Below are 25,779 nucleotides of genomic sequence, written 5' to 3' on the forward strand. Positions count from 1 at the left end.
CTTGAAATGTATGGTCTTTTTTATTCGGAGTGAAAAATATATTGTTTCCTTTTCTGGGAAGCCTATGTGTCAAAGTAACTAACAAGGGAAGTTAGACAACCCGGAAATTCAGAAAATTATGTAACATTGTGTGCAAGTAGAGTAGTTCATCGGTAAGACAAATCTATTTTTTGTTCGTGCCACAGTGAGGTTTTGGGGGGTGAACTCACCCCTTGAAAGAATGCAGAATTTTATTTTTCGTGGAATATCTCGAAAACGGTGGAGATGTCAAAAAGAAGTATAAACAAAAATTGCATCTTTTCTTATATCCCAAAACTACGTAAAAATTCTAATTATCGAAAAATACATACTTTTCAAGTTACCCCCACCGCCAATCCTTAATTCGATAATTACTTTTACACAGTTTTGTAAATATAAAAAAGATGCGACTTTTGTTTATACGTCTTTTAGATATCTCTCACCGTTCTCGAAATATTCCACGAAAAATAAAATTCTGCATTTTTTCAAGGCATGTGAAATCAGGGAGCCATTGGGCTGTATGAAGTTTTCTTGTATAGGTAGCTGAGACGTGCGAACAAACCTGATGTGAAATTAGGGAGTCGCAAGAAATGTTAGTTATGCCTCGTAACTCTAAATTAAAGTTTGATACAACTCGTTCAACTATCGTTACAAGGATTTTCAGAATAATGAATTTACTTGATTTTATCAATGAAGAACTATTGACAAGTTAGTGTTTTGAGGCCAAGTGTTTTGAGTCGATGCCGCGATAAATAATTAAAAGGTTAAATTACCAATTAGACTGTCGAACAAAATTAAACTTTTTTTCTGTTATTAACATTCAATAGCCGTTCCGTATAGATTTTTGTGCGCGGAAAAGGATTCCGCTAACCGTTTGTGTCCATCACCCTCAGTTTTCGATAAATTCGATTTGGAAAAAAATGCAAATTTTCAACTTTGAACATGTTTTGTGTTGAAACAATAATAGTTGTTCGGTTGCACGGTCTGTCAAATTATTCTATGAACCCTTCGCGAATACCGCGATATAAGTTATTATTGAATTATAAGCATTTAAATATGTTTAAATAATGATCAAAAGGAAAAGGACACCCGAAATGCACCGATTTTTGCAGATATTTTGCTATATATTTTAAAAACTAGGGGTCTAGGAGAAAATTTAACTACTCCACGCGATGCAGCAGAAAATTTTCTTTCGGAAACCACCAACAGAAGTGGTAAGTCACGTTTTGTTTTCAATACAGAAGCGAAATAGTTTGGCAAAACGTGCGGCGTCAACAGTGGTAGTCAACGGCGGCGCGCGATACACTGCCGCTCGTTTTGCCAAACTATTTTGCTTCTGTATCGAAAACAAAATGTGTCTTACCACTTCTGTTGATGCTTTCCGAAGGGAAATTGTCTGCCGCGTCGCGTGGAGTAGTCAGATTTTCTCCTAGACCCTTAGTTTTGGAAATAAATTATAAAAATATCTGCAAAAGTGGGTGCATTTCAGGTGTTCTTTTCCCTTTGATCGTTGTTTAAACATATTTAAATGTTCATAATGCACCAATAACTTATATCGCTGTATTCGGGAGGGTTTATAGAATAATTTGACGCAACAAACAACCGAATAACTATTACTGTCGCGACACAAAAGATGTTGAAAGTTGAATATTTGCATTTTTTTTTCAAAATCGAATTTCTCAAAAACTACGGGCGATGGCGACAAACGGTTTGCGGATTCGTATTCAGCGCACAAAAATCTATAAGATACGGCTATTGAATCTTACAGATCAAAATTACTGTTCGATAGTGTTACTGCACGGTGTGACGCACTGGCGGTGTGGGGCCTAACAGTAGTTAGAGGAAGTTACAAATAGAATTTTAACCGAACTCGCGGATTCTATAGGGTTAGCTGTAGATTCTACAGACAACCTGAGCGCAATCTCAGTGGATACAACCAACTCTTAACGAAACTGACACAACGTGACTCTACGCATAACTGTACAGTTCTGCACCGGCAAGGGTTGAAGTTACAGGGTTTATATAGCTTCCAAGTGAGTCGGAGGTTCTTAGGAGTACCCGCGTAATGCTCCTGTCTCTTACTGTCCCTAACTGCTATCCAGCTAGTCCAGATCATGCTCCCCACATGAATTGAAATACATACAACAGAAGGGGTTCCAGGGTGTTTTTCCCCCAGACGCGAGCTCGAAAATGATTTGAGAAAGAGAGAGAGAACAGACAAATATTCTCCATACGTAACATCCTTTACAGGACATGAATACCAATCATCTTCGGGTATAAGACATGTGTCTCGTAATAAGTTCCTTGCAGCTGTTTGAAATGGTGCTATTCGAAAACCTTAAATTCTAATGAAATTCCCACGTTAAACATTAGCAAATAATATTCCAAAAATTGTTTATATCCAGTGACAGTGTCGACAGTATGGTTCCTCGCCAAAGCGGTTGCTGATATAGACCCGAAGTGGCCTACCAAACAAAGTCCAGGTTCCTTTATACGAGGTTCAAGCACGCTCCTTTAGTAACGTCTCGGCGGCTCTGATTTGTCCGTGATTCGTTCGCGATTATCAATTTTACAGGCAGACCACGGAAACAGCGTATCACGTGAAAGCCAGTCATCCGTAGGCCAGCCTCCGCTTTCTCCTGCAATTACACTTGCCCGCCTCCTTTTCCTTCCGCGTCAGTCGTCTTCGTCGGCTTAATAAACGATCATCGCCGAGTCGGGTATTCCGCTCCCGTCGATGAGGAACATCACGCCGCCCACCTGGACCGTGGTTATCAAAACCGATCGTTCGGCTGGACAAGAGACGCCTTTTGTCGGGCGATTTTTCGCCGTTGGCCGGCCAACGACGCCCTATGATTCACACAGAACGAATCGACCGGTGAACGTACAGGACCGCGCAATAACGACGCGCTGTAGAAAGGCTGTAGCCAGCGGTGTGCGCCAACCGCGGTCAACCGGCTGATACATACATACGTACAAACATACGTACGTACGTACGTAAGTTTGTACACGGCCCAATAATTCTCAATCGCTGCGCGGAGCGTTCGCTACGGGGCCAGCTCGGCGTCGTCCCTTAAATCTAGCAACGAGGCCGACCTTATCGGGGGCCTTCCACCGTGCGCCATTATTGTGAGATACTGTATGTCCTGATCCGTCGTTTAGAGCCTATCCAGGCCGCGAATCTCACGCGTTCGGCAGGCGGTTCTCGGCCTCTAGCGCGAGAGCAAGGGAGAGAGCAGAGGCAACCGTAGGCTCTCATGGTGTTCTCTCCGCGCGAGTGAGAGCGCGCGGCCACTTGGACGGCACATCGCGGGGGAGGAGCCGTCGCAGGGTGGACGGGGAGGGGGGGGGAGGGGGCCCAGGTAATCAGAGGCACTAAACCACGATACCGTGCTGGCAGTTAGAGGCCTCTATCTCTCCTGTCGTTGGTGGTACAACACGCCCGGTATTATTTGCAGGCTGCCACATTTGTCGTAGGTGGTCTTGCGACAGTGGCGTTGCGCGGCCCGTATAAACGACGCCGGCCGGCCGTCTCTCTACGACACGCCGTGGTTCTCCTTCGGCTTCGCCGCGATCGCGGGTAACGAACGCCTTCGGCTTCGGCAGAGGATCCGTACCGCTGCCGCTGGACAGGGGACAGCCCAACCCCCATTGCCGCCAGCTGTTGCTGCTGGCCCACCGTGACTGATTAACGAGAGAATTAACGAAGATTAACGCCCGTGCCCCACTGCTCAGGATTTATGGCCCATGTGAACCGATTGCTGAATTATGGTAGTTTAACCGGGGGTCGATATCTCTTTTAAGGTCCACCGATCATCACCAGCCGAGCCCGTAGTCCGTCTCTATCTGGGCCTTTGGTTTCAGCAAGGGACTTTTCGTATTCCCGCGCGCGTCATGGATAAAAACACGGGGCGAGCGTGTTGACAATGCGGTTCGGGGTCAGCGGATAATGGACAAGCGAGATGTATCGGGTCGCTGCGTTTGTCCGTCATAACCGACGGACAAGATTGATGGCGGAGTAAAGAGCATCGATGGGAGTGGAGGTTCATGTACAATCGAACACGCTTCCTCCAGCGAAACTCCTACGTAGCCCCAACTATTTCGCAAGCAGCGATGAAAGTAGATCTTCCGTTGACTCAGGTACAAAGTATTCCACCGCGCTTATAGGTAGGCACGTGTAAATCTCTACAAGCCCTCTCGCTTGACCGATCAGGTTATCGTGATCGCGCGTCCAAACAACCAATTTCGTTTTATCACGCAAACACAAGGAAGCTTCCTATTCGGTGACTTCAAAATTAATGATTAACTAGGTAATAATTATGACGTGCCGTTAGATTTCCAAGATTTTAGTGTTATCTAAAAGGGAAAGGTCGAAGCTTTAGAAAATACTTTTAATGCAAGAAAGCCTAGATTCCAGAAATCCTCTACGTTGAATGCATCCGAAATCGCCAATTGCTTACTTATAGCATAAGTACACAATTCTGATACAGAAACGACATGCCATTAGGTCTCTACAATTTCGGCACTTATTTATCTATTTATGTAAGGATTAATCTTCGTGTTATAATCAAATAGAAAATGTAAAGCTATTACAACTATAATATTTTCATCCATTACTACAACTAAAAAGAGAGAAAACCACAAAATTAAACAAAATACCTAAGAATAATGATAACAGTGAAGACGATGAAGACATTTGCATTTATGTCCAAAAATCATGTGGTTCATGGAAATTAAATGAAAGTTAGGTGCAGTTTACAGGTTGTTCTAACTGGTCGAGGGACTGAAGAATTGGGTGAGTTTCGTTGTTATAGGTGCTAGGGCCAGTATCTAGTATGGTACTCGGTTTTACCTATTAAAAAAATTGGATATGTACTATTGTTTAAAAAATAATTGATTCTACCGAATCCCAATTGCAATTTCTTTTTTACTTAATAATGTCAAAGTATGAGATTTTATTCTTAACGTCCCGATTTTGCCCCGGTCTCCCCTACCTATACCTACTGAGGCTAGATATACATCTAGAGGTCCATGGTTCAGATTTAAACAGTCTTCATTGAAATATGGAGATCAAATTGACAATGAACATTCAGCGTGTGAAGGCACATTGGAAGAATAACACTTGAAATGTGGCAACGTTTCTGAATTTCTTTGCACCTCAGTGCCAGGAACCGAAAATTTTCGTAAGTTTAGGGAACAGCTTAAGAGTACAATAATTACAAGACAGCGATTAATACCATTTTGTTTGGCACCGTTTCCTTCTAATGCGTTTATGAAAACAGTCGATAAAACAGTTACTCATTCGTACTCACAAGTCACAACCTGATCTTTGATCTGACAAAGGGAGGTCGTGGTACGGATGGGCACGTTTCGAACTAGACCGGGCATAAATCACAAAAATTGATCAGTATAGACTGGGCATTAGGGCATTCTGACACCCCAATTTTTATTAAAAAAAAAAAACAGCTTTAAACTTTGAAAGTTCAGTATTGTCCAAACGAGTTGGTTCTTCACTGAAATAAAAGGTTACAATAAGGTGAACAGAAACTCCTTAGGTATATGACAATGTTTCAGAGTCAATATACATTGAGAGGAAATTGTGTTTTTGTCATTACCAGGTGCAGACAGTAGCAGTGAGAAAATGAGGTTATTCTATCAGGCACGCTGATTATGTAGGGACTCTCACGGATTCATGCACGTTTCACTCGGTGCGAGTCTCCCTTCAGGCGTTTTTATTTTATTGACTTTGATCTATACATTACAATAAATATATAGATGTTAAGCAACAGGGATTGTTACTCACCCAAAGTACTACGTGATAAGAAACAGAGATTTTCTATGTAAATTCAGTTCGTATCCAGACATTTATGTAAGCACTGCATACTCATCAGCTACTATGATCTGCCAATGAGCCCAGTTTCGTTGAAAAAGCGCTCGTCCGGATTACGACCGTCCCTTTTTAGGGTACCCCCAAATCATAGTTTAGTACTAAGTAGGTAATAGGAAATTTCGCAGCGTCGTACCATTTTTAATACAAATGCGTATGTAAATACCACGAAAAATCTCTGCAACATTCCTACCAAACTAACTCTGATTCGCCAAGGAAATGGGTTCTTGAATTAAGAGGTTATGGCTAAAAGACCGCTATTTTCGGGAATTTTTTGTGGATTATCTACTGTATATTTTTTTTACAACTATTCGCTTATTTTAAAAGTACATATATGCAGCAACTCTCAGTAATTTTGTTATAGAAAAACATTAAAAAATGAACGAATAACAGCCATTCTCGCGGAAACTGTTTTGATAAAGGCGCTGTGCGGTGAGCAAATTTTCTCCGAGCCGGATCAGCTAAAATTAAATATTCAAAAACATTCTGTTAATATATGGTTGAATTCAATAGATGCACGAAGGCTTTTTCAAAAAGTTGGTTTTTGACAAAATGGCGGCCGTTTGACGCAAAACCACGCTTCGATGTCTGAATTGTTCGTTTTTCGTTGATTAAAAATACATTTTTAGTTAAAATAAAAAATCCTTCGTTCATCTACTAGTCTTTGGTGCATAAAAGAAGTCTGCGAAAGTTTCGGCCAATCGATACAGTGGTTTCCGAAATATCTTGCTCACGGATATCAACACAGCTTTCGCGAGAATGGCTGTTATTCGTTCATTTTTTAATATTTTTCTATAAAAAAAATTACTGAGAGTTGCTGCATATATGTACTTTTAAAATAAGCGAATATTTGTAATACAAGACACAGTAGATATTCCACAAAAAATTCTTGAAAATCGCATTCCTTTTCGAAAGCTGACTAGACATAACCCCTTAAATACTTTTGAAATCGCCACTTGGCTAGCGATTCTTGCAGAAGTAACCTAGGCACCCTCGTGTCTTTGAAATTCCCCGTGAACATCGCCGTAACGAGGTGATCCGGCGATCGCATCAATTTCTAGTGTTGACATACGAGTTCGAAAGAGAGGCTAACGGTTAGGGAACGATTAATAAAGATGCGCGGGCACGCGTTTCACCGGATATAAGGCCCACACAGCCGTGGATCGGCGTAAGTATACGTTCAAACTCATCCCTGTGTCGTCTAGTTCTCGCCAACTATACTATGTCGAAGAAAACACGGTACGGCCCGTAGGGCCGACCGCGGCGGATGAATTAGTGTGCGCCGGCGAGACGCGTGCTCGTGCATCGTCTCTTTGAGCCCCCGAGCCTCTGAAGCTCGGAGTGAGGTGAGTATACGCAGCGCAGCGAGTTGTAGGCGCGCGCGCGCGCGCGCGCGTCACTTCCACATGCATAAGTCGGACATAAAGCAGGCTCGCTCGCGCAAAGCATGGCCCCGTGCTGGGGTACGGATGGGCTGAGGCTAACGGATGGATGGGCGCACGGATGGATGGACGGGCAGACGGACGGACGGATCGACACACAGCACGCGCGCATGAATATGTAGGATGTCTGGAAAAAAAGAGGAGGAAAAGTAGGGGCGGCAGAGACTCGACGCGCATAGTAATCGGAGCCGCGTCATGCCAATAACATCGCGCGCCGATCAACTAATGTTCGATCGATAAACTCGACGAGTTTTCCTTAGTTCGTCGGCGATAAGTGGCGCGCTGGGCAGCTGGCTGATTTACGCGTCTGTTATACATGTGGAATAGAGGAAACGAGGACAGAGGCAGCAAGTCAGCAGAAGGAAAGAATTATGGGGGAGGAGGAAGAGAGTGAAGACGCAGGGACGCGTGTGCCGCTTAAGAACACACGCGCGAATGGCGTGCTAAAACAGGCGCGGGTAGGTGGCTTACACGAGGAGAGTTTACAATTTTCTGCACGACGTTCGTTCAAATGCCAGTAACGTTGCGGATGCCAATTGCCGATAATTCAAGGTATACCTACCCACGATATAATGCACGGCTACGATGCTGACAGATTGCTGAGTACCGGTGCACCTCTCGCTGGACATAGGCCCCTCTTCAAACATTCAACATTTTGGCGCGTCTTGCCTGATCGGTCTCGACGTACGATGGAAGTCGATCTTTTATGAAAACGTGAAACTTCTGCTTATTCCCCGAAATATCTGTTCCAATCTCACTGGCGAGACACGGTGTTACGTTCTTCCGCGGTAGGTAGGTATGCATTGTTACGTACGCAGCCCTATCTTTGAACTTCTAAACCCTTTCGGGTGGCCGGAATGCACGTGACCCGGCGGGGTCACAGTTTCCTGCAGTGGTGGGATGCAACCGAGTTTGCTCGGAAAACCTAATATTCAATGAAGGTATTCATATCCACACTACTTTTTTTACCGAATTTCATGATATAAAAAGGGCCACGAATCAATACTCGGGGGCGCATTTCAAGACTAACACGCGTAGAAGAAAGAGGCTTGCGAGACCAGGTAGTATTTTCCTTCGAGCATTGTACCAACTTTTACCATACAGTACGTAGAGTTGCTGATAGGTGTTGTGACTGTTAACTCTTATTTTTTTAGACCCCCGCATTTCTCAGTGCGTTAAAACCGAGAGGTGGACCTAGGTACCGCGACAGAAACACTAAACAATTGTAAAAGACTGAGATTATATACAGAATATAATTAGTTATTATAAATTTAGCGTTCTCTTAAATCATCATCCGAATTTCCTCTTTGAGACCAACCCACAAAGATACCCCTTTACCGCTCAAGGGGTATCACATTATAAAGTTACGAGGCTAAACTAACATTCCTAGTGGCTCCCGGGGATACCAGACCCTGGTTCGTCCACGATATCCACCTTCCTAGTGGCTCCCGGGGATACCAGACCCCGGTTCGTCCGCTACTAACAAACTCCAACAAACAAGTTCAATCCTCGGCCTCGCAGCCGCCACTCTCATTGTCCTCAGCCTCGGCTCGTAACGAGCATTCTAAATCGCAAATCGCAAAGTTGGTAATAGCTGTTTCTAAGCATCAACATTCCAGCTTAGAGACGATTAATTTCGAGCATATCTTTCCAGTTTCATTTCTTTGAAAGGAATGCTAAGTTTAGTGTACAAGTAATATACTGTTGGATAAACCAGCTTCTTAGAAACACTATCAGTATCATTGTTTCGGCGTTGCACTGACGTGTTTTCATGTATAATATTTTCCAGAAAGCAACGAAGGTACTTTCCGAGTGTCTCCAAATGTTTACGTACATGTATGTACCAACTTTGAGAATATACCATGCTCGGATCATACGATTCACTCTGGTTGAATAATGCGGTTGATTCAGCAAAATTGAAAGCGAAGTGAACAGTGCAAATTGCCATTCAATTAAAATGTTCAACCAAATGGAACATTGAAAGAAGTTGACAGAGTTTCTATTTTTGTGCAATGTGGTTGACCATTCAGTATGATTCGATCAAATTGAATAGGTGTAAATACGCCTTTAACTAGTCCCAAAGCACATTATTCATCATCGTGGTTACTTTTCATTATAAGGTCCAAATTCGCGCAAAGTCTGATTCAGTAATCTAGTAATAGTACCGAGTAATTGCTCAGTGAACATTAGCGTTTTGTGACGAAAAATCACGCAATCTACGTTAAAATAAGGATCGTGGTGGTGGTGGCCATTAAGAGTAGACTATCCTTCCTGTTCTTTTAAATGAGAAGCTCGCAGACGCTGCTGCAGTGCGACTAATTGTCAGCTCCACGTTATGACAGTAGCTGACTCTCGCTGACAGGCCTCGCCAGTGATGGCTACCTTTCGTTATGTGATACGCATATGTCTACTCTACGTATTAGTGTGTGTTTGAACATCTCTGAAGTGTCGATCGAATGGAACTCTTTGACACAGAGACTTTGATGACAATAATCAAAGCGCGTCCTGCGATCCGGGACATACGAGGTTGTGACCAGTGGACGAAATAGGCAATCGGTTACTAATGACGACCACCGGTGGTGGTGACCAGTGGCCGACTCAGCAGGCACTTTAATACATTCCTATACAGCGCAATATTCAATAATATGAAGGATGCATAAGGGTAAAAGTTCAGTGTTCTGAGTGAATGAGGGTGGTACGTGATGTTCTTTCACAGAATAAAAATATACAAAGAGGATGAAGCATATACGTTGCAAAGGCAAATGAGTTCTTCAGTGGATGGAACTGTTATGTGCCTATGGTGTGCTGCATAACACTATTTTATTTATTTTTTATCATAGCACATAAACGCTATTCCAAATCAGTCGAACGCTTTCTCGAGGTTGGCCACACGCAGCTTAATTCAGATCTTGAGTTTCGGCGGACAGGGAAGATACATGTGTACCTAGGTGTATCTAGCAGAGTGGTATCGCCGGATAATCGCTCAAGCGAGTACAGGAAATCAGGTGATTAATATAGAACCGCGTGCTAGAGACGTTGACAGGCTGGAGTCGTCTTTAAATCTTACTAACAGGAAGAAAGACATTCTTGGCCAAAAGACTCACTTAGGGGTGGTCTTAAATGGGTAAGGATGGGAGAACTCAACTCCTACCTGTTCGAACAGAGCTACGCTCTACGCATACCGTTTAGAAAAGTGGACATTCTGAGATATACAGCACAATGTGATAGAACAATAGAACGAAACAATTTGCCCCCGCAGCATTGTTGTTCCGAGAGTAGGCACAAAAATCAGACACTTGACAAAGGACAAACAACGAGATGGTAGAAAAAACTTCCCAAGTGTGTACCTGTGGAGTACCAATGGTACTATGATCAGATTTTAAAGGAACTGTAGACCAGCTGGTTTTCGAAAGTGAAAGAGGCATTGAAATGTTGGAAGGTCAACATTTTTCATCCGATGCAAGTTGAAATTGCTGTGCGCAATTGGACAGCGAAACGTGTAGCACTAAATGGTGAATATGTTGAAAAATAAACTTGTAATTTTTAAGAGAATTAAATTTACTTCATTTTGATACCAGTTGCATTATATTATCTTGTCTCAGACTTATTTTAGAGGATTGGAGGATACCCGAGGTTAGGCAAAGGTGAAGCAGTTTTGCATTGAAAATAGTCACCAGAGAGGAAAGCCAGAGACAAGAGAGGAAAACGTTTTACATAAACGTTTAATCGTACAAACCGATGAAATTTTCAGAATAATGAAAAACGAGATTACAAATATAAATATGCCGGGGGAGTTAGTAAGAAGAACGGGAGCGAGTGCGAGTGAGCCGAAAGTAGGATCGTTAAAGCTTAGTTTACATTAGTCAAGTAAACGGTAGGTACAATAGAGTGGCGAGTGTGAAAAAACATATCTAACTCGACTAGTGTAAACAGTTGGTCGAGTAAAAAAGTCGAGTAAACAAGCGAGTATTAGCCGAGTCGAGTGGCAGGACGGACAGCATAGCAGCTGGGCCGAGCATTGGGCTCAGTTCACTAGGCCGAGTTACTTGACTAATGTAAACAAAGCTAAATGCCAAAAATTCAAAGTCACCTCCAACTTTAATTGTGGCGGAATTGCATCCCTCGTGTGTGTGTCCTGTTTCTCTATTTTTGCACCAACCATACCCATAAAGCCGGGTCCAGACCTGAATGAGTATACGCTGAGCAGGCTGAGCGCGCACGATTATTTTGATGTGGACGGGTGAAACGGTAGCCAGAACCGCATTCGTGTCATTCGTGGTGACTCATGGCCTGAGCCGACCGTTGTCGGTTTTCTTCCGGACATCAAAGGGAATTTGGAGTGCATTGCGTTCAGCGTGGAAGATAGAAGCAGATGCGATATTTTTCTAAAATCCTCGATGTCTCGGATTTTCATGATATTGAAATATATGGTAGTCCATATGAAATTAGGGAGGGTTAAGTCCTCATTCTTGCAGATTCTAAATTGTTTAAAAAATACAAATCTTCAGAGTTACCTGCTTTCGGCGATTTTTACGAAACCCGCCTACAGAAATTAATTTTAATGACCTAAATTATTGAAGGTATGGACTTGCCTTCAATAATCAAAACTAATAAAAATAAAATATAATTTAAAAGTATTAGATTTAAATCAGCTACACTTACCGTTCATTTAAAATATAAATTTTGTAAATTTGAGTTCAATTTTTTATTTTATAGCTAATATTAAATTTACAAAAAAATCATTATTCATTTTTAATATCCTCAATTTGCAAAGTTTACGTTTTTATGTCATGTTATGCTAAATAATATTTTTTATAGATTAGACTTAAAAATACAGGATTTACTGCACCCCTCCGTTATTGCTGAGCCCTTTACGAGTATTTAAAAAAAATTATTGAAATCGGTCAAGATTTGCGCAGTCTAGCGATTTTTGTCCAAAATCGCACACTGTGCGGCGGTCGGAATTTAAACGGTAGGCCAAGGGGTTAAAAGATTAAGTTGAACTAGAAATCTCCTATGCACCTCCACCCTGATCAAACATTCTGTCCACCACGTAATGGACCCCTTGGAACCAAACAACTTTTGTCTCAAACATTTCTTCCTATCTGACAAAGTGTAGAAGCTATTCAGGTGGCTTATCTTAGGTGACTCCACCCTGTATATTCCTCCTATCCTTCCTACCAGAATTAAAATAATATCAACGATATTTCCATAACTTTCAACAGATTAAAATACAAAAATTTTATTAAAAATGAAATTCTTTCGATGGGCCGCCGTTTCTTTTGCGTCTATTTTAATGAATGATTGAGGTATGAGCGGTAGAAGCAAGCCTGCTGATTAAAATACAAGTTGTTTTTTTTTTATTTCTGATGATTGCAGCGGAAACAAGCATGTCAACCATGGAGGTGGAATTTGTGGAAGTGAGCGTATATTAACACTATCTTAATATTGGTCACTTCTTAATGTATATCTATAGCATTCCACCTAAGAGTAGACCTACGCCCCTACAGATTCGCGACCGATCTGCCTTATAGCAGCGCGGCGTGAAAATGTTTGTAAAGTATCGTTGCGGCGTAGAGGTGTCTCCTCGTTAGCCATCGTTACTTATTATTACCTGTACACAGTATTCAAAATAGCAACTTTATACAATGCAATACTAATTGAAATATTTAAGAGAATAGTCTTAGCATTTCTGTCAGCTCGGTCACTGATTCTGGTTCATCCAAGACTGACGGTTAAACGACAACAACTTCTGTCGGTCTTTTTCAACCTACCATGGAAATCGGACTGTTTTTAACGAAGTTAGCTTGAAATTATGCAAATCAATTTTACATGTCATTTTTTTTCATTATGACCCGAATTACGTCTTCTTGGTGTTATTTTCATCGGAGAAACATAAGGAATCGATTGGCCTCGTCTTCGCACAGATCTGACGAGAAATGCGGAACTTGACAGTTCCCACTTCTTAGAGTTTTACGTGGGCGCCAAGTGGCCGGCTGTTGCCCGTGCATTTGCCGCTACTCAAATGCCTATAACCTCGGGAATTTTACGAATTTCAACAAATCCTTTTAAACGCGTATTCCTAAAAGGTTGAACATTCGAAAAATGAAATAAAAAAAATCGATTTTTAGACCGGAACCTCCCCTTAATGGGTATCCCAGGCCCATCGAGGGTCGAAAGCCATACCACTTGGTGAGGCATCACGGGGTGTTCTTTTAGCCGCGGGGTGACAGACGGCGTCTCGTTGAGTCCAGTCGCGTGAGGCCGCGTCCAGATCTGAACCGAACGGCGAACTGAACGCCACTTGAGACTCCCTAATGCCGCGTTCCTACGTGTGGAACGTATATTTCTAGCGATTTTCGCCAGTTTAGACAGAGTCTCGTGGCTCGCGACAGCTAAAGATCGGAGGACAGAGAGTGTTTAGAGTAGTGCAGACCAAAGATCTGTTGCTGTCTGTTTTTTTTTTAATTATAAATGTAAACCCAACAGAATAAAATTATTGTTACTACGCGCCGGCCCTCACAAAATTATGTAACTTTAAAATTTAACTACACAGAAATATTTCAGGTGATAAAGATAAGAGCTCGCTTTCCCGTTATTCGATCGAGTCCACCATTTACAAACATTATTTTTTTATGGATTGCAACCATTCTAGGATGTGAGCGCAAAATAATTCGACAAAAGGACCATAATATGTGTAGCTCATAGTTTCGGATGTACATAGGTACCTAGCTCAGCGGACAAAGGCTAAGCAAAGCTTTAAATACATTGCAAACACTGAATATCTGGTAATCGGTTAATCGTAGACCCCCAACATTATTTGCAGTTACCTTAAATCCTATCATTGGGGAAAAACTCATCAGAAAGTCTGCGTTGCACACAAAGGCATTTCCTTGCCATTGTAATTTATCCTTGAAATTTATTCGGAAATGTCAACTATTGATTGATGATTTTAAAAGTACTCGCACAGTTTGCTAACGTGTATTTACCAAATAGGTAGGTGAAACGTACATGTTTACCAAAGGTAGAATTAATTGGAGGGTTGCAATATTATTATCACTGAGGAGTCCATGAGTTTCTCTACTTATAAGGGGAGGACACCATGAGGTAGACACCGATTTTGATGAGCTTTGGCATGCTGGATCTATGTCGAAAATAAGTAAATAGGTGTCGGAGCGTTTCTGCCAATGGGCCTTAATAATAGAGATATTAAAAATTTCATAGTGGCCGTGGAGTTTTAGTGAGTAAAAATCCCACACTACCCTGGCGCCCCAGGGGGATTCCCCTCTGAAGGAGTCAGGGTGCCTTTTGAAGATTTCCCCAAGTTAAAAAAAATTAAAAAAAAAATTAAAAAAAAAATTTATAAAAAAAATTTATAAATTTTTTTTTAACGTGGAGAGATCTTCGAAAGGCACCCCAACGACTCCAGAAGGGAATCTCCCTTGGACGCCAGGGTAGTGTGGGATTTTTACCCACTAAAACCCCACGGCCACTATGAAATTTTTAATATCTCTATTATTAAGGCCCATTGGCAGAAACGCTCGGACACCTATTTACTAATTTTCGACATAGATCCATCGTGCCAAGGCTCATCAAAATCGGTGTCTCCTCATGGTGTCCTCCCCTTGCCAGATCTAACTCGAGTATTTTTATTACTTCTAAATGAAGATCAGGGATCTACGCGATTCTTACAAACTTTACATCTAATTTTCTAATAATTGCCTGGCTATCTACGGCTGAAATTACAACCACGCAGCGTTGTAGATACAGACGTATCACCCCACCAAGTTTCGTTGAAATCCGTGCGAGCCATGCCTGGCTGCTTCCCTTGTCAGTCAACCAATTCACTTTAATATTAAAACTCCAGAAAACAACCCTTGTGTAAAAATAGACATTGAAGGTATTTGCGATTGGCCTGCTTCTATTCCGGTCTGAAATTCTCAAGCACTGTTCACTACGAAGTATCAGTAGGTATAACCGTGACGTTCGTTTCGGATTTGATGAAGAAAAAAGTAAAACGATATCCCCTAACGACTTAATCGGACGGCGGCGACGATGGCAGAGGACCCGACCTCTTCACTTTGAATCGTACATATACCTTTTAATATTAATGCAGTCGGTTGGCACCTACGTAAGGAAGTGACTATACTTGGAGCCGCAACGGTGAATTTACGACGTATTAAATTGCGCTACTCGATATCTTTGTAATTTCCTGAGGCGGACATAAAACTGCATGCTTACGAAGAAGAGAAGTTGCAGAGGAAAGATTGGACGCGAAGCGGTGTATATGCAAGAGAGTAATTAAAGCGAACAGGGCGATAAACTAACACATCTATGAGCGTTGCTTCTAATCATTTTCGTTGCATCACCTCGGCTTTGGACGAATCCGTCGCATACGGCAGTTAACGAATCCCGGGGAACGAATGAAACCGAAACGTCCGCGTACCTCCTGAAGCCTTCAGAGCAAGAACAACATGTTCGCGGCGAAGAGAATTCGCTGACGAGCTACTGATTAACTTCCCGTTTCGCCCTGCGCTCGGTTCTCCATTCACATTGATCACGTGGTACAAGTAATTAAATTAATAACAACACCGGCACGAAGAGAGTTTTCCGACTTTCTTATTCCCAGAGAGCTGTCTCATGACCTGTTTTCAGGTGAAAAAGGTTTTTCCTGCCGCTCTGCTCGTTTAGTTTCTATTTCCAACACTCGCCCAGCTTATGAGCGTGCACTCATTGTCAGTAACCTCCTTTGCGAAGGTACCATTCGATCGTGCCACCGATTTCCAGAACGCTTATTCGGCAAAAAGAAAAAAAAACCCTGTGTTCCTTAACGGCCAACCTTTCATGACCGAAAATAGAGAAAGTATTACAGTGGAAGAGGAGCATCGAAGGTAGACTTACCGAGCATCTTACTGAGATCGGCATTATGGAGATCAGGATTCTCGTCGGCCAATTTCTTGCGCTCGACCTTCGCCCAGACCATGAATGCGTTCATCGGGCGACGTATCCGCTGCTCCTTCAGGCTCCTCTGGGCCGTGCTGCCAGGATGGCACATCTTCACTCCCGCGGGAATTGGCGAGATGCCTTGTTGATATTCAAGAGACGGGCCGGAAGCCAACCAGGACATGTCCTCCAGTCGTTGTTGCGCAGGACCGCTCAGCATTCCCGGTATCTGAAGCATTCCCGGGGCGGTCAACCAACCAGCCAAGCGGCGCGGGCGCGAACGATCGCTCCTCCGATTGTTCCCGATAATTACGCGCTTATTAGCCCAAAACAGGTGAAAGTCACGGCTTGGTATTTGCGATTTCCATTAATACGTAATTACCGAGAGATATTAATCAACCGGCTAATGAACGGTAGCGTGGAGCGGGACTCGTCAACAATGGCTGATTGTGAGTAAAAGCCGCTGCTCTATGGCTGGCGTGCTTATATTGTAATATAATAGAGTGAATAATGCTCGTGCGATCGGAGGAAACGGGAAAATGATTTATCGCACGATAATGACGATTTCGTGGGACCGATGAATGCCCTCGTTGCGTTGTATGTATCTGGTAAATTAAAATGCAACCGGAGAAGAGGCGATCTTTCATCAAGGAGTAAGTAAAAAGATTATTTATAGACTGAGGGGCTTCGTGCCCGGAATAAATAAGAAATTCCTCGGAACATCAAGCTACTAAGAGTTTACGGGGATCTAAGCACACTGTTCTGGATAATACTACTTACAAGGGAACATCCCGAACCCGGAAATTCGAAAAAATCTGAAACTTTGTGAATATGTAGAGAATTTCCCCCTGATTACAACGCAATTTTTCTTTGCTGCAACAAATTCACTCTAAGAGGGTATATCTGACCCCTGAAAATCCGGATATTTTCCGATTTTGTGTTATAACTCGTGAACTGAAAAAATTTTTTTTGCCAAATGTTAGATCTAATTAAAAGAAGTAACTTTTATCTTGAAACTTTTTTTCTATCTCTTACAGTTCGCGAGTTATAACACAAAATCGGAAAATAGCCGAATTTTCAAAGGTTAATTTCACCCCCTTCGAGTGAATTTAGGCAGCAAACAAAAATTGCGTTGTAATCAGGAGGATATTCCCTACATATTCACAAAGTTTCAGAATTTTTTGAATTTTCGGGTTCGGGATCATCCCTTGTTAGTTACTGCAATTTCTGAACGTACAATAAATTCGTGTTCGAATGCAATTATATATGAAATAAAGATTAGAAAATTGCGAAGTGGTTGAGTGAAGTGATAGATTCAAAATTCATTTAGAAGTGATCTTTGCACTGATAAGGTGAATGTCCCAATTTCTGTTCATTTAAGAGGTTACTCGTCATAAAGGAGGTGTGAAAAATTTGTTTGTGATCAAAAGTTGCAGAGTAATTGATTAATTCTTTAATAATAAATCAACCAATTTAAAAACCATTTAAGAAAGATATTTCAAGATGTTTAACTATTAGTAATTTGTATTTAAATACAATGCTCTAAATGTCCGTATTTCTGCTCACGAAAAATAGCGATGTACGTATTTCTACTCACCATTTGTATGAATAAAATAAGTTACATCATTTATGGAGAGGTTTTATAACAAAACAGTAAAGCATAAAATAGTGATAAACAAAAAACAAAACGCCCTCGAATAGAAATAGAGGTTACAGCGTACATTGAATTGTGAGGTTATGTTACTAAAATTTTGGTGAGTAGAAATGCGGACATGCCGGTGATTCACTTGACCCTAAACCTGCTCACCTGTTTTCTACTTAAAAAAATTAAAAATAGTAAAAAATCTAAATGCAGAGCACAATACGGTATTTGTTTTTTTTTTATTAAATAAGAACTTTTACTGCAAAAACTATTTTCTGCCCAATTATCGAATATCAATAGTGACCCTGTTCCTTAGCACAACCAGCTAAAACACGATCGAAAAATCATGAGTTCCTCGTTTTAAAAATTTTTTGTTGCTTATGCTGCACTTTCGTCAGCTCCAACCTCGTGTAACACTCACGTAAATGTTCAAATAATTTAGAATTATTTTGTTGCAACTATAATAATAAGAAAAATACGAAATGAGCAGAAATGGGGACATTTACCTTAATTTCTGTTCCCCATTGTTCTAAAGAACTTACATTATTTCGAGGACAAATTAAATTTTCAAAATTTCTGATCAGTTTATTGTTACATTAACGCGAAACGCCACGATTGAAAAGATTTTTCACACTTTTCAATTTACAAAGATGGATTCTAGAAATTGACAATCAAGAAGTACCAAATTCACTATTGAATTTCGTGATGGTTGTCACTTTCCTCCTTTTATTTTATACTAGCGTCCCTCGTCTCGGCTTCGCCCGAGATATTAGCGTGATTGATTCATGATTATTAAAATTAATATCTTTTAAGGAAATTAAGTATTTTTAAAAAGAAGCTGAATTTATTCATAATATTTCGAAAGAAATAACATTCTCTCCAAATTTGGGAGATTTATATTCCCTCCAGCGGAACACATACCAGGCGCTTCTTCGTTCCATGTTAACCTCCAGAGGGTCCGGCTGGCCACTAAGTGGCCACCTAAAAATTTGGATACTTTGCCGGCGATTTTGGTGGCATGTATGCATAAATTTAAAGTAAATAAAATTTACAATTTCAGTGAAAAAATCCCGGCCCTCTAAAGGTTAATAACGCGACTTTTAAACATGCTACATAGCCTATGTCCGTCCTAGAGTACCCTGGAGTAACGTGTTAAAATTTGAGGAAGATCGGTTCGATAGGTCTTGAGTTTTGCGCGAACATAAAAATCGGCTCTCTCTTTATATAATAGTACATAGATAGTTTTATGGAGAACGCAAGAAACGCTGTAAACCTCGGAACGTACCTATGTAGGTAGGTGTCCGGGTCACGTTCGAGCGGAGACAACGTTCCGTAAATGAAAAATATGCGATCCTATTTCAAGAGGAATTTCCTGCGCGACGCAAACGCGGCCACTTACCGAAATGATTTGGGTATCGATGGGCATGGAACTGTCATTCCCGTCGATGTTCGCCTCGATATCGTAGGCCCTCGACGTGGGAGTCGCATAAAGCGAGGAATGAAGTGCCAAGAGTCCAGGGGAACCGCCATAACTGCTCACCGGTGGTGGTGTCACCTCACCCCTGTCATAATTATCCAGCATCCTATAAATTGAATGTCGATTTATTAATCATTGGTCCCATCTGTGCCTGGTTAACGGCAAGATTGCTACACACCCGGTCGCGTTCGCAATAAAGTAGTAAGTACACTATCGTTTCACTCGTTCGAATGCTTGTTTGTCCGATGAAAGATACAATAAACCCGTTTTATTGAAACATTCTTGTAAAAAAGGGGGACCTAAGAATTGTACTTTGCTGCATTTGGTTTTTAAATGTACTCGATAAAGAGACATAAATATTTATTGACCAATAAGAGCGATACTTTAATATTGAGAACTTCGGTAATTATTAGGTCGCCGACATGGATGGACTTTGTTCAGGAAGCTAATTAAAGCAGGGACACTAACTGTTATAACCTAAATTTTTGAAATATACTTATTTTATTTTATTTTTAAAATATAATATATATATTATATTTTTAAAATAATATCATTTAAAAAAAAAATTATCCTTATGCCATAAGTATAATTTAAAAATTTATTACTATATGTAATATACTTATTTTTAAAATATACTTAAATTTTTATTACTATATGTAATATACTTATTTTATTTTATTTTTAAAATATAATATATATATTATATTTTTAAAAAAATATCATTTAAAAAAAAAATTATCCTTATGCCATAAGTATAATTTAAAAATTTATTACTATATGTAATATACTTACTTTTAAAATATACTTAAATTTTTATTACTATATGTAATATACTTATTTTTAAAATATACTTAAATTTTTAAATTATACTTATGGCATAAGGATTAATATTTTTTTAAAATGATTTTGGTTACGAATAACCATTATCGTTGACCAGAATTTTTTTTGGTTACGAATAACCATTATCATTGACAAGATTTTTTTTTTGCTTAGGGCGTAACCGATATATATTGCGGGAATTTTATTTTGGATACCGCGTAACCAATATATATTGCAGGATTTTTTTTTGGTTACGGTATAACCAATATGAATTGCGGGATTTCTTTTGGTTACGGTATAACTATTGAACTATAGAATATCTGGAATGCAAATACGGTACGGATAACCCCGGACTGGCCAGGCCAAGTGAGATAGTGGCATTGAATGGGTGTCTATCCTATATCATACACCATCCTGTAGTAAATGTACTTCTGTTCTGTAGTACATTTGAGTATAGGCAGGTATAGACGTGTGTGCAAGAGTGAAACAGCCTCCCACGCTGTGCAACTATCTCTTTTCAACAGCGCGTCGCGGCTCCAAATACCCACAGTTCGCATTTCAGATATTCTATAGTTTAATACTTATACTGTAACCGAAAAAAAATTCCCGCAATTCATATTGGTTATACCGTAAACAAAAAAAAAAAAAGAATTCCCGCAATATATATTGGTTACGCCGTAACCAAAATAAAATTCCCGCAATAGATATTGGTTATACCATAACCAAAAAAAATCTTGTCAACGATAATGGTTATTCGTAACCAAAAAAAATTCTGGTCATCGATAATGGTTATTCGTAACCGAAAACAATTTCCGTCGTCTATAACGGTGATTAGTGACCAAAAAATATTTCCGTAGACAATAATGGTTATCAGTAACCAAAACAGATAAATCTTAATGTTTCTTAATCACTTGATTTTTCGGAAAAGTTATGCAGTATTTAATTAAGACTGACTTCCATTTAAATAAAAATGAACTTTTTCTCAATGATTTTTTTCTCGAAAAAATTAAAGAAATAACTGTTATTTCTGATCTCTGAATTAAACTGTTACTTCTTTCTTCAATTATTAATTTTATAAGGTACTAATAAAATTCAATTTCTTTTCCTTTTACATCTTTCTCTCACCTTATATTTTCTTACTCCTCTGACAAACGTTATTACCAATAGAATTATTTTATTAGCGAGAGCATTAGTTATTTTTCCAGAAAACATTCCACAATACGCATCAAAATGTTCAACTTCTCAATATCAAATCGTTGTCCTTATTGGCAAAGAAACATTTACGCTACGTCAGTTTAATAAATAATGTTTGTTTGTTTTTTTTATTGTTTTCCTGTGTTTTAAGCAGGATGGCGGTTTCAAGCTTATTTTTGCTTATATTGCCCAACGAACTATAAGTCCCATTCTTTTTCCCCTCCTCTTTCCTTCGGGTCCCAGCAGCAGCAGCGCACCGGGAGAAAGGTGGTCACCCATCTTTCCCCAGTACCCCGCCCCGTGATGCTTAACTTCGGTGATCTAACGAGAACCGGTGTTTTCCATCGCGGCTACGGCCGCTGGTTAATAAATAATACGAATCGAACTTGAGAACTGATATACATAGGCTCTCACTACGCCCCGCCTCGCCTCGGTGAAACTTTTCGCTCTCACATCTAGGTTCGCGTCGGTCGCCTCAGGTTTTTTGTACCTGAAGTTATCTGAGGTTACCTCGGTTCATGTGTTTGGTCAGTTGCTCAGAGAACCTCTTCCCTCCTCTTTAGGGATCGCAAACCGGTAAATCGGTAAATCGGTTTGAAGTTTTTTTTCACTGATAAAGTAGTAGATGTCGACGGAATTATGCGCTATATATATGCGCTACATTGTTATACATAGAATTTTTACCAAAGAGGGTTGAAACCAAAGGGTTTATATAGTCCCAAAAATGAGTTAGGTCTGGGTTAGGGTCACGTCACTCCCGTTCCCATGGTCGTGATCCAGTTGGTCGAGCTCATCACCCCCATTTGTGGTGTGTGACAAGCGAAAGCATTTTAGGGTTTAGACTTCTCTAAACACTATAGAGTCACTGCTAACTCTGCTATTAGGACACTCGGGTTTGTCTTACGCTTCTCGTCGGATTTCCAGAATATTCATACTTTAATATTGCTATATATCACTGTAGTGTGGCCTATAATAGAATATGCGTCTATAATATGATCACCCTTGCAGTTGAAATACGTCTCACTGCTAGAAAGAGTTCAGCACAAATTCCTTAGGTTTGCCGCTTACAAACTGGGCCGTCCAATGTCACGCGATAATCACAATTATGACCAAATTCTTGCGTCCCTGAACCTATCTACGTTATCGGAGCGTAGGCGAATTGCCGATCTATGTTTTTTATTCAAGATCGTTAATGGTTGCATCGACTGTCCTGCCCTTTTGCGGAATATCTCCCTCTATGCACCATCCAGAAACTTAAGAGGAAGAACACCCTTTTATTGTTCAAGCACCAAATCTAAGTTTGGTGCTCGCGATCCTGTAAATCGGATCGTCGGCGTTGCCAATTCCTACTCAGACCACATAAATTTTTTCGGGGGATCATTGCAAACATTCCAAAGCAATCTGCACAAAATTGTCATAGATTAAGATAGCGGCAGTACTTAACTGTATTTAGTTTTTTTTTGTCTTTTGTTCTTCTTTTTATTTCTTCTAGTTCTTGTACGTATACCACTGTTTTTCTTTATTGTACAAATTGGGCTTGTTCCGTAATAAATAAATAAATAAAAAATTAAATAAATAAATAAATAAATAAACCTCATCCACCTACTGCTCCCTGATTTCGCATCAGGTTCGTCCGTATCCTACAGCTCCCTGATTTCGCATCAGGTTCGTCTGTACATCTACCAACTTCCGAACAGCTCCCTGATTTCGCATCAGGTTCGTTCGCAACCAACACCAAAACAAGGAATCTTCTCTAACCCAGTGGCTCCCCGAATTCGCATCGGGTTCGTCCACGTTTAACCCTCCTGCGGCTCCCTGATTTCGCATCAGGTTCGTCCGCATCCAACAGCTCCCTGGTTACGCAGCAGGTTCGTCTGTGAATAATCCAACCTCCTAACAGCTCCTCGACTACGTGTCGAGTTCGTCTGTGGACATCATCCTAGTGACTCCCCGATTTCGCATCGGGTTCGTTCACGAGTAATCACTCTCCTGCGGCTCCCTGATTATTAAAGTCAGGTTCGTCCGTGTTTGACTCCACTCCTAGAGGCTCCCTGATTTCGCATCAGGTTCGTCCTCGCTTCCGATAATCCTAGCGGCTCCCTGATTTCGCATCAGGTTCGTTCGCAACCAACACCAAAACAAGGAATCTTCTCTAACCCAGTGGCTCCCCGATTTCGCATCAGGTTCGTCCACGTTTAACCCTCCTGGGGCTCCCTGATTTCGCATCAGGTTCGTCCGTATCTAACAGCTCCCTGGTTACGCACCAGGTTCGTCTGTGAATAATCCAACCTCCTAACAGCTCCTCGACTACGCATCGAGTTCGTCTGTGTACATCATCCTAGTAGTAACTCCCCGATTTCGCATCGGGTTCGTTCACGACTAATCACCCTCCTGCGGCTCCCTGATTATTAAAGTCAGGTTCGTCCGTGTTTGACTCCATTCCTAGAGGCTCCCTGATTTCGCATCAGGTTCGTCTGTACATCTACCAACTTCCGAACAGCTCCCTAGATTCGCACCAGGTTCGTCTGTGAATAATACACCCCCCTAACAGCTCCTCGACTACGCGTCGAGTTCGTCTGAGGACATCATCCTAGTGACTCCCCGATTTCGCATCGGGTTCGTTCACGACTAATCACCCTCCTGCGGCTCCCTGATCATTAAAGTCAAGTTCGTCCGTGTTTGACTCCATTCCTAGAGGCTCCCTGATTTCGCATCAGGTTCGTCCTCGTTTCCAATAATCCTAGCGGCCCCCTGATTTCGCTTCAGGTTCGTCCGGCCTCTAACTAACAAACTCATAAACCGTATTCCTTGGGAAGTACCCTTTTTCTCGCCGACCTCTCGCGTTGCCGCAGCCCCGGCTCGTAACAAACTCTAACAAATTTTACTTTATTTGGTATTTTAAATTAAAACTAGAGTACAAAACCAGTGCAAAATTGTATAAGCACGAAATGTCACATTTCTGCAAATACAGCAGCTGTCCTAATACTTATAAATGGCAGTGCACCTGCACGATTTTTATGCGCACAAGTTATTTATATAACATTCATATAAATTTATAGCTGATTGTATATACATAATTAATAATGTACATACGTAGAAAAATTAATAATGAATTTAGATTTCGCGAATTAAATTAGTGGCTATCGATTGTGGACAGTGAGTGCTAAGTAGTATTCGGTAATTTGAGCCATTCAGAATAATATACACTACATGCTTTTATATTGAACCTAAGAATTAAATGAAATATCCATTCTCATTAAGTAATAATTGTTGTTATTGGCTTGAATTTTGGCGTAGTATTAGAATTTTTGAGTCACTCGAAATCGGTTGACTGGCTCGAAAAGATTCAAGATTGAAAAAGTGTCATTGCTCAATGGAAAGCACGAGGAGGTGGTGGACTCCTTCCATCCAGAGGGATATTAGTGACATTGGGGCGTTTTTTAAAATATCGGAATGAAATTTACGCCAAAAAAATAGGATAAAATTATTCCCATCTAATGTTGATAATTTAATATTTTTAACATTAATTTATTTTTCAATTTTTGTTTTAACTTAAATCTGATAAAAAATATTAAAAACTGTTCACTTGGCACTGTATTTAATGTCCTTTTCAGCGGTTTATATCGAGTGTTCAGAAAACTTTTCTTTTGCAACTTATAAGGAAAAATAAAAAAATAAAGGAATGCAGTCAAATATCGTTTTGTTTAAATTACTTTAAATTGAAGACTGTAAAGAACGAAAGGATTTGTAAAGTAGGACGAATGACATTGTTTTTAGACCTCATTAAAGTAGTATGGGCTGCGAATGGTAGGACCAGCCAACCATGGCAGGGACGCGCACGGGCGCGGCTCGCTTATGTACCTAAAACAGGGCGCACCGCTGTCTTTAACAGCTCATTGCGGCGTCAATTTTAAAAACTTCATCTTAAAAACCTTATTTTGAAGGTAGAATTTCAAGGAATATAAAGCACTTTAGACTGGAAAAACTTGAATAATTTCGAGCCCACATGAAGTGCAATAAGTTCTTTATTTAATGATAAATCCGAAGATTTTTATAAAAGGGGCATAACATAAGTTCCGCTTAGATGGGAAACTATCATAAATAATGATAGAAAATACATAGTTTAAAGTAAATACATATAAGTTGTTTTCAAAACTCAAATTTGTAGAAGACGTGTACGTAAAGCTGACTAAACGTTGATAACTTTAAACACTAATACTTTGAACAGTGGGACAAGGGGGGAAATGATCGTTGCGTGATTATTTAGAGGAGAGTGTGCTGAAAATATTGCAGTTGGTCCGAAAGTGGAACTTTTTCGCGATTGGAAGATATACATTGTCTTTGAAAAATATCGCAT

General features: G+C 40.6%; 1 protein-coding gene and 1 long non-coding RNA gene across 4 annotated transcripts in view; one reads left to right on the top strand and one right to left on the bottom strand.

The window, feature by feature from the left end:
• Positions 1 to 25,779, bottom strand: part of LOC143369734 (uncharacterized) — a 167,250-nt gene that overhangs the window by 70,581 nt on the left and 70,890 nt on the right. For all 3 annotated transcript variants that reach the window (XM_076814061.1, XM_076814058.1, XM_076814060.1), the window contains exons 3-4: positions 19,332 to 19,515; positions 16,249 to 16,519 (exon numbers count right to left, since the gene is read on the bottom strand). In XM_076814061.1, coding sequence (XP_076670176.1) covers positions 16,249 to 16,519; positions 19,332 to 19,515 — 455 coding nt within the window. The remainder of the gene's footprint in view (positions 1 to 16,248; positions 16,520 to 19,331; positions 19,516 to 25,779) is intronic.
• LOC143370476 (uncharacterized) lies at positions 23,021 to 24,232 on the top strand. The gene is made up of 3 exons (XR_013085624.1): positions 23,021 to 23,087; positions 23,489 to 23,537; positions 24,189 to 24,232. It is a non-coding gene; the product is annotated as an uncharacterized LOC143370476 (long non-coding RNA).

Source organism: Andrena cerasifolii, chromosome 6, assembly GCF_050908995.1.
Source record: "Andrena cerasifolii isolate SP2316 chromosome 6, iyAndCera1_principal, whole genome shotgun sequence".
Classification (NCBI taxonomy): Eukaryota; Metazoa; Arthropoda; class Insecta; order Hymenoptera; family Andrenidae; genus Andrena; species Andrena cerasifolii.